Raw genomic sequence first — 13,930 nt, 5'->3', positions numbered from 1 at the left:
GCTGAGTGCCCTGGGGGTGTGGTTGACCCCTCCCTGGGCCACTTGGCTACCTTGAGATGGGGACCTTTTAATCCCCAACGGCAGCAGCTGCTTTGGAAGCACTGATGGCTGGAAGGAAGCCATGGGCCTCACAGGTCCAGCCACAGGGCTTCTGGTCCACATGCTCTCGGATGAGCACTGAGGTTTCCCAGATGTGCCCTCTGGACCAGGCCACTCAGCAGTGAACTCTGGCCAACACTGTGGCACCCAGACCTTGAAGAGCAGCCACACCCAGATCACTGCTCTGCAGGGCTGCGGAGGGCGCTCACCTTTGAGGATGTTGAGGATGAGGGCCAGCACCGGCCCGCTGAGCGGGGCATTGGGCGCATAGAGCTGGGCGTCCCCGAGGCTGATGCGGAGCGGCTGCTCAATCAGCTCTGCACGGTAGTTGTTGAGGTCCTCAGCTGTCACAATGCCCCCTGCCCCAGAACAGCTGCTCAAGGGGTGCCATGGGGATGGGATACACCACCGGGGAGCCATAAAACTGGGAGTCCCATCCACCCTTGCTCCCACCCCTGCATCGGGCCACCTCCCCATGACCAAGCCCAGGCCTGCGCTGTCTACCCACAGGCCTCCCAGTCCTCCTTGGTGGCCCTGGATCTTCTCTATGTGGGAATTATGTGCTCCATACCCTCCTACTCCGCAATGACTAAAGAGTGGGTGGAGAGAGGCTCTAACTCCCCAGGGAAATGACTCCCCAGCGAAGTAAAGTATTTATGGGCTAATCTCAGGCGTCAGCAGTAAAGGTCAATGTGCTAGTCACCCTCCTCAGCACACACTGATAAGAACCCTGACTCCAGAGGAAGAGGCAGCCTGGGGCTCTAGAACACATCGGAACCTGTCTGCAAGACGCTGTCTGCCCCTCCCACCTCTCTCTCTCACCATGCCCACCCTCATCCCCCTGGAGAATTAACACCCCCCACACCCAAGGCCTTAGATTGTTCTCTGCTTACAAAGACCAACCTCCTCAATAGCTCAGGCGCCACCTCCTCTAGGATGTCCTCCTGCGTCTGCACTTTCCCCAACTCTGACTCCTGCCTACACCTGCACTGGCCTCCCTGGGGCTGTCTCTCTTGGACTGCAGGACCTCTCTGAGCTTTGTTTGACCTAACCAGGAGCTGTGGATCCACATGGACTGTCACCAACTGCAGACACCATCTGTGCCCCTCCCCTGCCAGGGACTATCTGAGGGCCCAGTGCCCAGGCCAGGCGGGACCCAAGGACCCCAGGCTCATGTTCTGGCTGCGGAGTGCCTGGCCCCAGGCTCACCAGCTTCCTGGATGTCCTTGACAATCTGGGCGGTGAGGCTCCCATTGTAGAAAGCCTGGGCGCCCTCGACAGCCAGTGTCTCATAGGTTTTGGCCAGCCGAGGCATGGTCACCAGGTCCCCCTCTCGCAGCACATTTCCATTCCGGCAGAACACCTCGCTGGGGCAGAGGGAGCTCCCGTGAGGGGGGCAGGTGGGGTGGGCCCAGCCAGCCAGCCACCCACCCACTCAGGGGAAGAGAAGGCACACGAGCTGGGGCCGCCCCACCCCAGGGTCAGAATGGGCAAGGCTTCGGTCTCCTGGACCTCATCCCTTTATCAGCGCAGATTCCTAACAGCACTGCCACCCACTCATGCCCCGCCCCTCCCCGGCAGGGACCACAGACAAACCACAGTGCAGGGTGTCTCTTGATGGCGTCCTGGCTTCTCTCCAGGGCTGCTGCCAAGCCCTTTCCCACAGGGAAGCCCTGGCTGGCCAGCTCAATGCTGGGCTGGAAGAGGCGAGCCCAGGGCAGCCGCCCGTGCCGTTGGTGCGCCAGCTCATAGCCACGGATCTCTCCAGGAACCGCCACTGACAGTCCTCCTGTGGAAGGAGAGGGACACAGTTGGTGGCTCCACACAGGGGAACAGTTGAGGCTCAGAAAGGAAACGGACTTTTGAGGTCACATCTCGGTGAGATTGTGGCTGGACAAGGGACATCTCGCAAGGGCCCAGGAGGGACAGAGAGTAGCACGCACACTGGGTTCTGTAGTCCCAGGTCTAGATGTCTGTCTCTAAGGGTGCCACCATGTCTGAAGTCCTGTGCCCAGCTCCTGGTGGCACAGTGAGAGTATAAGGAAGCCAGACCCATACCACCTCTCAATCTGAGCCTCCCGGGCCATATAGCCTCTCAGCCCAGAAGGCTCCAGGGTTCCACGGAACCTGCCAAAGTCCCTATGCAAGCCCAGGACCCCCCTCAAGGCAAGGGGCCCCCTTCCTCTCTCCCCTTGTCCCAGGTGGCACCTGAGCCTAAACCCCTCCCTGACCCCTTCTGGCCTCAACGTCCCCATCTGACCATAAAGAGGTTTGTCTTCCTGCTGTCCATTGAGGAGCCATGATTTCACTGGAAACAGACCCCTGGACCCTGGCTCCCCACTAGGCCGCACTGCCCCCACCACGCCTTAAAGCTGGACACTGACACAGAAAGGTTCAGCCTCCTGCCTTCACCCCTGAGATAACGGGGTTACATCGGCCAATCCCAGGCTTGGCTGCTTAGCTCTAGAACTCTCCCACACTGAAGTTGGGCACAAGTTTCTAGGAGCTGGGTTGTTGCAACATCTGCACATCTCAGGTCTGACACCAGCACACAGCGCCTGCCCACCCCTAAGTAAGGGCTGCCCTGACCTCGGGCCAATCAGGCTCTCATGCCACCCTCTCACCAAGGTCACCAGTGACCCCCACACTGCCTTCTCAACCACGCCTCACCTAGCCCATCACTCTCTCCTGGGTCCCCACTCTCAGTGCCCTCTCCCACAGGCTGCAGGGTCCATTACCTGCTGACAGCTCCCCAGTTTACTCTCGGTCTGCTCCCCCACTGGCCAGAGCTGAGGATGAACCTGCCCACTTCATGGCACCTCACGCTTAACACACCCGGAACCTGACTCCTGATGGCCACGCAAACCCACTGCTCTGCAGCCTTGCAGGTCTCTCTAAGTACCACCCTGTTCTTTCAGGTGAAGACCTGAGCCTCCTGGGGGCCAGGCACACCCAGCCCTTCAGCAAGTCCACAGCTCCGCCCTCAAAGTGTGCCAGGCACCAGCCCCACCCCCACCTCTCCTGGCATCACCAGGACCTCCCGAAGGGTCACCTGGCAGGCAGGCAAGCTGCTCCTCCCCTTTCACAGTGGCCCCAGGGGTCCTGTCAGATGAAATCCCCCTAGGACTCAGGGGGACAGCTCTACGTCACCCAGACACTCAGAAGAGGCCGGGGCTTTTACTACCTCCACCTGGGCCATTCCGCCTGACGCTGTGCCTCCTCTTCCCCAATTCCCACTTGCTCTTCCCCCAGAAACCCACCCCCTCGAGCCATCCCACCCAGCATCTGGGTTTTCACTCACATGCCCTGAGCAGAGCACCTGGTGAACCCACAGGGCCTCCAGCCCTTCCCACCTCTGTCTTTCAGGCAGCACGTCCATACCCTGCACACTGTGTTTTCTCAACCCGCTCCACCTGGAATGTTGGATTCACCTGTTACTTTTGCTTCTACTTGGCTCAGGGAATAGCCCTTGACGCTGCAGGAGGTACCCCACAAGCCCTAGTTAAATACATGCATTCCAAGCATCCAGAGATGCTAAGTCTGTAAATTCTCCAGTAATCTCACACTCTGAATGACTTCATTTCTACCCACTGTGAGTTTTCCGACAGGGAAAGATATAAATCCTCTGTATGCTGGAGAGGATTCCAGAGCAGCTACTCGCAGGGCCCTGCCCAGGGCAGAGCCTGCAGGAGGGGATCCGCCCCCTTCCTCTCCTTCAACCTCATCCTGCAAGGACCTCGCTGGGGTCCCTGCGATGTCGCCCCTGGTGGCCACTCGTTCCCCTCTGCCCCTGGGGAGTTGAGAGGTCTCCTCTTGGCTTAAGGATAGCTTAGAAAAAAAAGAGACTCTGCCTTATACTCTAGAGAGCTGTCCCCACAAAGAAACAGACAAATGAATGAATGCTTAGATGGCTATTAGAAACCCAGGGTTTAGACAGCTTGGGTTCAATCTCAGCTTTATCACCACCATCCAGTTGTGTGACCTTAGTCAGTTTGCATGACCTCTCTGGGCCACAGCATCCCCAGTAAAATGAGAATCCACATCACGCTCCCCCGACAGGACATATTCAGGTGGCTTGTCAGTGAAAAGGGCTGAACAGAGGGCTGGACCCAGATCCAGGGGAGATGCAGGCTGTTTGACTAGCAATCATTCTCTCCATGCACTGACACAGGGTGGCCCTGGAGGAGGCTGTGCAGAAAGAGCAGAAGCTCCGTATCTTTATCCTCTGTGATGACAGGCTTGACCATTCATTATGGAGAGTGTTGAGGGGCCAGAGCCTCTTTCAACCCCAGATGGAGGGTGTGGGGGGATGCTTATGTCTTCCCAGCAGCTCCTCCCAGGCCTGCACCCACATCAAGCCTGCACTTCACCTTCCTCCGACTGCTCCGAGCTGTTGAACATGCTGGCAGAGGCCAGCCGAGGGGCCACCTCTCGGGCATTGATGATCTCAGCCTTTCCTGGAAGGAGAAGCAGGTGGACAGACTGGACCCAACAGCAAACCCTCACCCGTGCGATCCCAGGAGCCACCCAGCTGTGCCTGCCCAGCCCAAGTGCAGCCCGAGGCAGGCAGCCCCACCATGCACCTCCCGCCCAGGCAGGCACTCACGCGTGGTGCTGTTGTAGATGGTAAGGAACAGGCCACCCCCGATGCCCATGCTGTGAGCGTTCATGAGCCCCACGCACAGCAGGGCCGCGATGGCAGCATCTACAGCCGAACCGCCGTCCCGCAGTGTGTCCCTGCCAGCAGCATGTGGCGGGGGTGGGGGGGTCAGAGCCTGCGGCCTCCCCACCCTCCAAGAGGTGCACCCCGCCACCCACCTCCCCACTGCCTGGCCACCTGCTCAAGGCGGGATGGAGGGGAGCCCATGGTTTTTGATTCTAAAGTTGATTCTAAATTTGATTCTAATTCTAAAACTAATGGGCTTAAATGTTCCTCCTCTTCAAGCAAACAGAAGTACATGACTTTCATAAGTGGAAAATAAATGGAGAATTTCTTTTCATGCAAAAGTTCCTGGGCCACGGTTTGAACCTGCACCACAACAGTGACCCAAGCCACAGCAGTGACACTGCTCCTTAATCTGCTACCAGGGAATACCTCTGAGTTTCTTTTTTAAGGCCAAGTCTGCAGCACATGGAAGTTCTTGGGCTAGGAGTCGAATCAGAGCTGTAGCTGCCAGCCTCTGCCACAGCCATAGCCAAGCCAGATCCCTAACCCACTAATCAAGGCCAGGGACGAAACCCAAGTCCTCCCGGATACTAGTCAGGTTCGTTTCTGCTGAACCACAACAGGAACTCTTAAGTTTTTAAGTGAGAACTGATCTCTGTATATGCAAGATAGGGGTCTGAAAAATAGCATGATACAGCAGAGTTTATCTGAAAAGATAGACACCCTTGAACTGAGAAAAGGGCCCAGCTGAACTCTGGGAGACTCACACTCTGCTCTCAGTGTCCCCTTCTCCCCCAACCAGAGGCTGCTGAGAAGGTCCCAGGGCAGGGTAGGCAGCTCCATGCACACCAAACACCCCTCATCCAGGCACCCCATTTACCAGTGGGGAAACTGTGTCCCCAAAGGCTGTGCTCCAGGGCCTGTGTGTCCCCATTGTCGGCCCCACTCACCTCCCAATCTCTGAGCAGCGCAGGGCATCCGCGGCCACAGCTGCCCTGGGGTACACATGGTTGTGTGGCTTGGAGTTCGAAGGTAGCCAGAGGCAGAGGCCAAGGATGAGGAGCACTAGGGCCACAGCTGCCAGGGCCAGCAGCAGGTACCGCTTCTTCATGGCTCTGTGGGGCAGGGGAGAAGGTCAGGCACATCCTGAGCCCTGCCCCATGAGCATGGCCCAAAGCCCAGCCTCAGAAATAAACCCCTGCATTTCCTTCCAGCCCCCAGAACATGCACCCAGCCCCCCACATTTGTTCAGGTCACTCCCTCTGCCAGAAGCTCCTGGCCCCATCTCTGCCCCTGCCCAAATCCACCTGCTTGTCCTCACAACCCCATCTTGTCAGGGACCCCTCCTGGGAACCCCCAGATTTCATTCGGCAGGGCCTTTTCTGTCTCCTCATAGCGGCAGAGCCCTCCACTTCCAAGAAGGTCACTCCAGGAGGGACAGGCCCAGCCTGATTCCTTCCTGGCACCATTCCTGGGCCCCAGAATGATCTGCCTGTGCCTCAGAGTGTGGGGTTCAGCTTCCAGCACACCTTCAAAGGGGACACCCACACTCATCCTGAAATCATCAGACCAGCCTCTACAGGACAGGAGCCTACCTTCCTCAGGGAATGCGAGCCACGAGCCCCTGGAGAGGTGGCCACAGAAGACGGTTTGGGCTGAAACAGCTGGAGAAATATGTGGGGTCTCCTTCACACTCTGCAGGAGCCTGTGGCCACAGAACCTGCTCCAGGGAGACTCCTGTACCACTCAGTCTCCTGGTCCTCCTGAAAACAGAGAAGCTGGTGGGGTCAATGCCCCAGGGAGCAGCCTGGGATATCTCGGCCTCCAAGAACTCCGGAGTCAGGAGGAGGCTGCCAGCCACTCCCAGGCTGGTGTGAATTCCCCTTGCATTTCTCCCAGGCAAGATGGTGAGGGGGGCTTGCACAGAGCCTCATGTGACCAGCTGAGGGGCTGGAGTGCACAGGCTCTGGGGCTAGTCTGCCCCATCACACCTGCATGGGACAGGTGCCTGACCACCTGCCCATCTGCCCAGGGGAATGACAGGGGCCCGCTGGGAAGTATTGTGAAGATGAAGTGGGTTGGAAAGTGGGGAGCGTTAGGGAAGTGTCAGTTCTGCTGGGGGTGCCTGGGGGCCAGCGCACAGCATAGAGGAGCTGGTCAGCCTCTTGCTTCCTGTTGACTTCCTGCTCGGCTGTGCGGGGAGGGACAGCACTGACCCTTGGGGTCCCGGAGGCAAGGGCAGCAGGCAAGGGGTGTGACCCCAGCGGAGAAAGAGAGGTGACAGAGGGAGGTATCCCCCCTCCCAGACTCAGTTCCCTCCAAAGGATGAATATCTGTCCCAGAGCCCCGCTGGGACCCTCTGGCTCACATCCCTATTCGGGGGGTGTGAACTCCAGGGCCAGACAGGGTCTCCCAGAGATGATTTGGGAATGGAGCCCCACTCCCAGCACTGAATGACTTTCTCCTCCCTTGGCTCAGGGGACAGTCACACAGCAGACAACCATCCCATACCCTAGGCAAGGTCCAAGCCAGCCCTCCCCGCCACCTTGACCTCTTTGACCAAACCAAGGCACCACCCTTTCTGGCTGGATTCCTGCAGCCCCTCCCTGCACTCCCTCTTGGCCTTCATGGCATCACCTGCTCTCAGACAAGCAGCCAGTGTGCCAAAGGGTCAGCCAGGCCCTTCCCCGGCCCCCCACTGCCCCGAGGACAGTCCGTGCACTCCGTCCTCCACCCTCCACAAGGCCTGACTGCCCTCAGGGTGTACCCTGGGGCTGGCAGGGAGGCTGGGTCAGGGTGGAGGGTTCCAAGGGAGGCGGCTGTGCTGCGAGGCCTTTGGGAGCTCAGCAGCTGGCCAGCAACCTGCAGCGTTTGTTCCCGACCTAGAACTTTCCCATCACACGTGACAGGGCAGGTGGGGCAGCACAGGGGCGGATGCCCCCCTCCCTGGCACAGGCACAGCTCCCACGTGTCTGCTGGGTGAGGCTACGCTGGACAACTTGGGACACAGCCTCATTTCTCCAGAGCTTGGGACCATCAGTTGAGACCCTCCCCACACAGGGCTCTGCTCTCTCCTCTCAGGCCCCAGGGGTGAACCAACCAGGACCTCTGGAGGTCCACATCACCCCCCCAAGTGCGTGTCCATTCTTCCACCGAGGGCCCAAATGCACCCCCCTCCACCGAAGGTGGCGGCAGCGCAGCGGGGAGGAAGGGGTCGGGGCTGCGCAGACAGTCCCCTCCCCCTAGGCAGGGCAGCAGGGAGGTCTGGCCCAGCCCCACGGAGCGGAAGACACCCTGCTGGAGACTCTGCTTCCACGTCCCCTCCCCCACACGCTTTTCTAGGCTCGCTAAAACAATGGCTCTCACCCGAATCGGTGTCAGGAGAGGAAACCGAGGCAACAGAGTCCATGCCTGGCCTCCAACCACGACCCTGCTCCTCCTGACCCTGGAGGGCTTACCTGAGGCCTGGGGGCAGCGGGGGGCGGGGCCCAAGACAGCCCCACTCCTCAGAAGCCGGCTCTGGGCGGGGCACCGCTGGGGAGGAAGAAGCAGAAGTGCCTGCCTGGGAAAAGTCTGGCAACCGCCTAGAGCCAGGCCTGCAGCCCCTGCCGAGCTCTTCAGGGGGCCTCAGAGCTGGGATGGGATCCGGGTGGGCCCCTCCCAGGAGGAGCAGGGGTGGGACAGAGCAGAAAGGCAGGAGGAGTTCAGGCTCACCTAGTCCCAGAGGGGCACCTAGCTTCCCAGGGGGTAGCTGATGGTGTCAGAGTTGGGGGTCCTCAAAGGGAGAGATCTAGCCTGGTAGGGAGGACAGCCAGAACCTGCATCATGTCACGTCACTTCAAGGAGGCACGGGGACTTGGTCCATCACCAGGTAACTAAAGTTCATGCAGCCCTGGGAGGGCCCTGCAGGTGGGAGGTGTTGTCAGCAGTGACCCTTGGGGTCCCCTTGGTGGTGGCAGCAGCAAAGGGTGTGGCCCCAGTGGGGAAGGAGAGGTGCGGTGAGAGAGGCAGGGGACCCTCCTCCCACACTCGGTTCCCTCCAGAGGGCAGTTGTCCATGGGCAAGGCCCTCAGGGACCCCCAGGGTGGGTCCCCCACTGACTCGCCCTGTCTTTGTTCAGTGTCTGAAGTCTAGGGCCAGACATGGTGTCCCAGAAATGCTTCCTGGGGCTGTGCACCAGCCCCAGAACAGAACCTGGACCTGAGAGGCTCACCACACCCTCCAATGGACAGGCAAGGGTACCTCTCTCTGAGCACGGCCTGGAGCCTCGCATCCAGAAGGTTCCACCACCTACAGAAGGTTCCACCACCTACGCAGGGATGTTAGTGCCCCAGGCCCAAAGAACCACCTGAATAGCTTGGAAAGGCAGGGCCCAAGGTCACATGACCCACCAGGGCAGACCCAGCGACCCCATACCTGCTCCAAGTTGCTGCATGTCCCTGGCCAGCACACCAAGGAGGTTCAGAGTCAGGAGTGGCTGCAGACCAGGCCCAGGGGAACTTGGTCACTGTCCCCACCCTCCTTGGCCTTCATCAGCCAAGCACAAGGATCAGCCACTTCCTGAGTCATTCCTCCCTCCCCCGCTCCCCGGCTCACTGTGTCTCTGTTGCCCGGAACACTCACAGCCCCCATCTGTGGTCCACAACAACCCTGCAAGGCCACTCCTTGTGATAGCCAGGAGGAAACACTGAGGCCCGCTAGATACTGCTGCCCGCCCTGGGTCACACGGCCAGAGCAGGCCTTGTCCTCTCACCCACTGCCCCCATCTGTGGTCCACAACAACCCTGCAAGGCCACTCCTTGTGATAGCCAGGAGGAAACACCGAGGCCCGCTAGATACTGCTGCCCGCCCTGGGTCACACAGCCAGAGCAGGCCTTGTCCTCTCACCCACTGCCCTTGAGTCGGTGCGGCATGGAACCCATCCAATGCACTTCCATGAAATCCTCAACCAGGATGGCCCTGGATGGGGGTGCCACGACACCTCTTCCCCTGGATGTCCACCCCCTCCCCTGTGGACCAGGATGACTGAGAAGATGGATGAGGTGGGAGCCAGAGACCAAGGCTCAAGGCCTGTCCCTGAGGGCTGGACATCAGTCAGGAATATCAGGGGATTTGGCTGCACTGCAGGGCAGTCAGCTGGGAGGGGTCTGCCGTGGAGAGCCGCAGGGCTTGGTCCCTAGCCTGAGCAGTAGTTTTCTCCCCACTGGTGATGGTGTGAGACACGGAAGTATCAGCAGCAGCAGGAAGGTAGGAAGAAGGTCTGAGCGGGCAGAGGAAGACCCAGACCCCACAGGTGACCCCAAGGAAAACCCTGGGCTGGGGCAAGTTGGAGGACCTGTCGTGGAGCCCAGAGGACAGGCTCCAGGGAGGGGGTCAGGAGGGAAGGCAAGGTGTCTCAAAGGCCAAAGGCCCTGTCAACAGAGGCATGAAGTACAGAACAAAGAAAGCCCTCACCTACATGTCAAGTGTATCACATTCTGTCCCAGTCTGACTCCACCCCCACATGCAGAGAGGGTGCCTGGGGGCAGTGGTCCTGGGCTGGAGGTCTCCTCCAGACCCCACCGCTCCTGTCCTACGCACGAGAGGTGGTGAGCTCCCTATCCCCAGGAAATAAGCAAACCTCACTCACCCAGATGTACTGATTCTGCCATCAGCACCACCCCCTCCCAATACACTCACACACACCAGTAAGGAATCTAGGCTGAGTGAGCAAGTTCCCAAGAGGAGAGTGTGAGGAAGAGTGAGAGCAGACAGCCTGGAGTTTCTCTGTTAATCTTCCAACCCCAGTGCCAAGGGGTGAGACCTGGGCACATCCCCAAACCCGTTCATAGGCAGGAAAACCAGGCTTAGGTAGCAGCTACCTGGCCGAGGCCAGAGACCTGAAGGTCGGCACAGACCTGCCCCCCCTGGCCTTCCTTACCACGGCCTGCGAGGCGTCCTGTCCCCTGGGTGTGAGAACACGGCTCTGGGCAGGAAGCTGATGGTGACCCAGGCTCAAAGCTGGAAGCTGTCTTGTTGGCTGCTCACCCTGGTGGGGTAGGATTGAGAATTTGAGAAAAGCTCCTTCCCCAAGATTTGATATCACTCTCTGCAGGAAAATTGTTGAAATAGCTACCTAAGCCTGAGATGACCACGAGCTGGTGGGCGCCCCCTGGAGTTGTACAATAGCCCCTTGCACCATGGGCCCTGCCCTGCCCCCACACCAGCACAGGAGAGGGGCAGGTGTGGATATCGCGCCTCAGCCCCCTCTCAGCTTGGCTCCATTCCAGAGCTTCCCTCCAGCAACGCCCCACACCCTAGGCCGCCCAGTCCTTCTGAGCCTTGGCCTCTCCATTCTGCCCTCCACTCTCTCAGTTCAAGAAGCCCACTTCCCCATGTTCTTCCACGCGCCCCCACCTGTGGCAGAGTCAGCCAGGAAGCCTGGTCAGGCAGCCTCAAACTCACTTACGGGACAAGAAGCAGAGGCTCCCAGCCCAGACCCAGGGCCTGAGCCCTGCCGCTCTGTGCGACCCCTCTGCAGGATCCATCCACACAAGCCCCGGCCCCATCACCCCGAAGGGCAGCTCACTCTCTTTATGCAGGTGCCTAAACTGAGGCTCACAGTGGAAGAGGGACTTTTAACAGAGCTTGGGTTGGAGCCCAGGCCTCCAGATACCTCTGGGAGGCCCCAAGCCTGAGCTCCCCACTTCTGCGATGTCCAGCAGCTCAGAGAGGGTGAGCTGTGCTTCGGGGTCACACAGCACTGGGGCACCACCAGACCCCCGTCCTGGCCCTGCTCACCTGGCTGCAGGGCTGTTCCTCCGGCAGAGCTCCAGCACAGAGCTGAGTCCTCAGTGCTCAGCTCCTCCCCTCCCTCCCCCTGCTGGCCTGGGTGGGGGGAGGCTTTAAAGGCACAGGAACCTTCCCAGGTGGGAGGAGGATGGGCTCCTGGTCCTGTCCCTGGAGCTGTGTGACCAGAGACATCAGCTGGCCCCTTTCTGGCATCATGAGCAGGTGGGCTGAGGGAGGACACAGCAACGACTGGGGTGGAGGATGGGGCCATCTGCTTAGGCCCCCACCTGCCCCAGCTCAACGGGACGGGATGGGTGCCCCACAGGCCTGCAGCTGCCAGAACTGTCACTGCTGCCCAACCCTGGCATGCTCTCGTCCATCACCCATTCATTCACTCAGGCTCCCCTCTGACCCTGGCCCACTGGGAGTCTTCTGTTAAGGAGCCCCTAGCCAGAGTGAAGGGACAGTTTGTCAGCCAAGAAGGAGGGGGAGCCCAGGACTCCGAGGGAGGGGCAGACACCATTGTGTGTGTCTCTGTGTTGGGGGGGCTCCAGGCAGTGCTGGGATTGCACTGGGGAGCCAGCCAGGCAGAGGCAGCTGTCTGAGGCCACAGGCCAGCCGTGGAGGGGGGGCATGGCTAAAGCAGTAAGGGTTCACGGCAAGTCTTGCAGACCCTCCCAGAGCCCTGAGGCATCAAAGCTGGCAAAGCAAGTGGGTGAGCTCAGACCTTGAAGGCCAGGCCAGTGTGTCTGGACTTTGAGAGCCTAGGGAGGCTGGTGAATGTGTCACCAGGCTAGGTAACCCATTAACCCCGACTCACTCATTAGGACCCTGGTGGGTGACCATTAGCTCCTCAGCCATTCCAGGAGCCAGGCCGAGGGCAGGGCCATGGGAAGAAGGGCGTGCTGATGGGCTCTCTGTGTCCTTGTTCCTAGAGGAGCTCCCCTGGCTTCCAGCCAGGGGCAGCTGCCAAGGCTGCCCAGGGGCGTCACCCCACCATCCTGAAGCAAAGCTTTTCATCTGCTAATCATCCCTGCTGGGCTGGCACCCACAACCTGGAGAGACTGGGGTGGGGGTGGAGCCCAGACTGGAGGCTCAGGCCTGGACCAGTGGGTGGGGAGGCAGGTACCTGCCCCTGACCCCCCTGAGAAACGGGCCCACAGAGGCCTCCAAGGTCTCTTCTGCTTTGATAGGCTCAGGTCTGCCTCACTTCTGTACTTGGAAGAACAAGGCACTAGTGGAGTAAGAGAGTGCTCGGGGCAAAGAAAACCACAGCCTAAGAGGGGAAAAGACTTGCTCAAAGGTTTTTGGCAGGACAGGAAATGGGGACAGCCTATAAACCACTTCCTGCTGGTGGCGCCTCACCCTGCTGTCAGGTCCTGGGCTGGGCTAGGTAAGCCTGTGCCCCTGGCGGGCCATGGCCAGCTGGTAGAAACATAGCGTTCCCACATTTAGTCATGGACTTCATGGTAGGTGAGCTGAGCAGCTGGGTCCAGACACTGGCAGTGCTTGACCCATCCTCTGGAACTGCTGGCATAGGATCTCAGGGCCTGCTGGGAGTCAGGAAACCTAACATGCCCTGGGACATTTTGTGTCCCTTGGTATCTCGCCAAGGAGACATTTGGTAAACTGGCTGAACAAAAGTTCATCTTAATCAACTTTAGGATCACAGTATTGCCAATGTTTGGCCTCTGAGCTCCCATCTCCAGCACCCCAGAAAAGTCAGCTTACACACCTACCCTGATGGGAAGCTCACTATCTCTAAGGGCAGCGAGACTGTAATTGGTTTGCAAGTTCTTCCCAACATCAAGCCCCGATTTGCCTTCTTAGAATGCCTTCTGCCGCTGCTTCAGGTGGGCCTGGTTTAACACCCTGCCTGTTGTCTGAGGCCAAAGAGCAGGGGATCAGGGGTCATCCCACACCCTGTGGCTGCTTGACCACTGTTTCTCAGAGCTATGTGAACCACAATAAAGGCATGGAAGGAGAACCTCAGCTTGGTGAAGGGGCTGCTGTGGCCTAGGGATGACAGGGAGGTGAGCCCTGGCCAACTGCAGGCACAGGTGGAGCCCTTGCAGCCCAGACACCCGCTGGCGCCCTTGCAGCTGTTCACCATCTCAGCACCCACCTTTGATGTGAGCAAAGAGGTTGGAGCTCAATCAGATGAATGGGCCTCCAGAGATATCAGCTTGTTGACACTTGGGAACTCCTGGCAGCAGGACCAGTCTGGCACATGGTGGACCAAGTCCCAAACTCAGAGGCAGGATGGCAGCACAGCCAAGGGCGTGGGCTCTGTAGTCCCAGCCCTGCTGGCCCTGGGCCCCTCTTCCTGATCTCAGTCTTCTATCTGGACAGCAGAGGTGATTAAAATAGTTGGCAGGCAGATCCACTGAGAAC

General features: G+C 59.4%; 1 protein-coding gene across 21 annotated transcripts in view; it reads right to left on the bottom strand.

Annotated features, from left to right (window-relative positions):
* GGT1 (gamma-glutamyltransferase 1) overlaps positions 1–11,577 on the bottom strand; it is a 32,193-nt gene extending 20,616 nt beyond the window's left edge. For 4 of the 21 annotated variants that reach the window (XR_014825697.1, XR_014825698.1, XM_084993123.1 and 1 more), the window contains exons 1-9: positions 11,546–11,577; positions 10,686–10,793; positions 6,361–6,528; positions 5,716–5,880; positions 4,706–4,836; positions 4,470–4,556; positions 1,696–1,888; positions 1,309–1,466; positions 309–458 (exon numbers count right to left, since the gene is read on the bottom strand). Coding sequence is in view for 15 of the 21 variants with exons in the window: in XM_084993123.1 (XP_084849249.1) it covers positions 309–458; positions 1,309–1,466; positions 1,696–1,888; positions 4,470–4,556; positions 4,706–4,836; positions 5,716–5,876 (880 nt within the window). In the remaining 6 variants the exon portion in view is untranslated. 21 annotated transcript variants of the gene reach the window in all.
* Between the last annotated feature and the right edge of the window lie 2,353 nt (positions 11,578–13,930).

Source organism: Sus scrofa, chromosome 14, assembly GCF_054392235.1.
Source record: "Sus scrofa isolate SSC_HxYL_T2T_F1_AM1 chromosome 14, Sscrofa_HxYL_maternal_Yorkshire_Landrace_v2.0, whole genome shotgun sequence".
NCBI classification, from domain to species: Eukaryota; Metazoa; Chordata; class Mammalia; order Artiodactyla; family Suidae; genus Sus; species Sus scrofa.
Note: the sequence above shows the minus strand (reverse complement) of the source record. Positions and strands in the feature narration are given on the sequence as shown.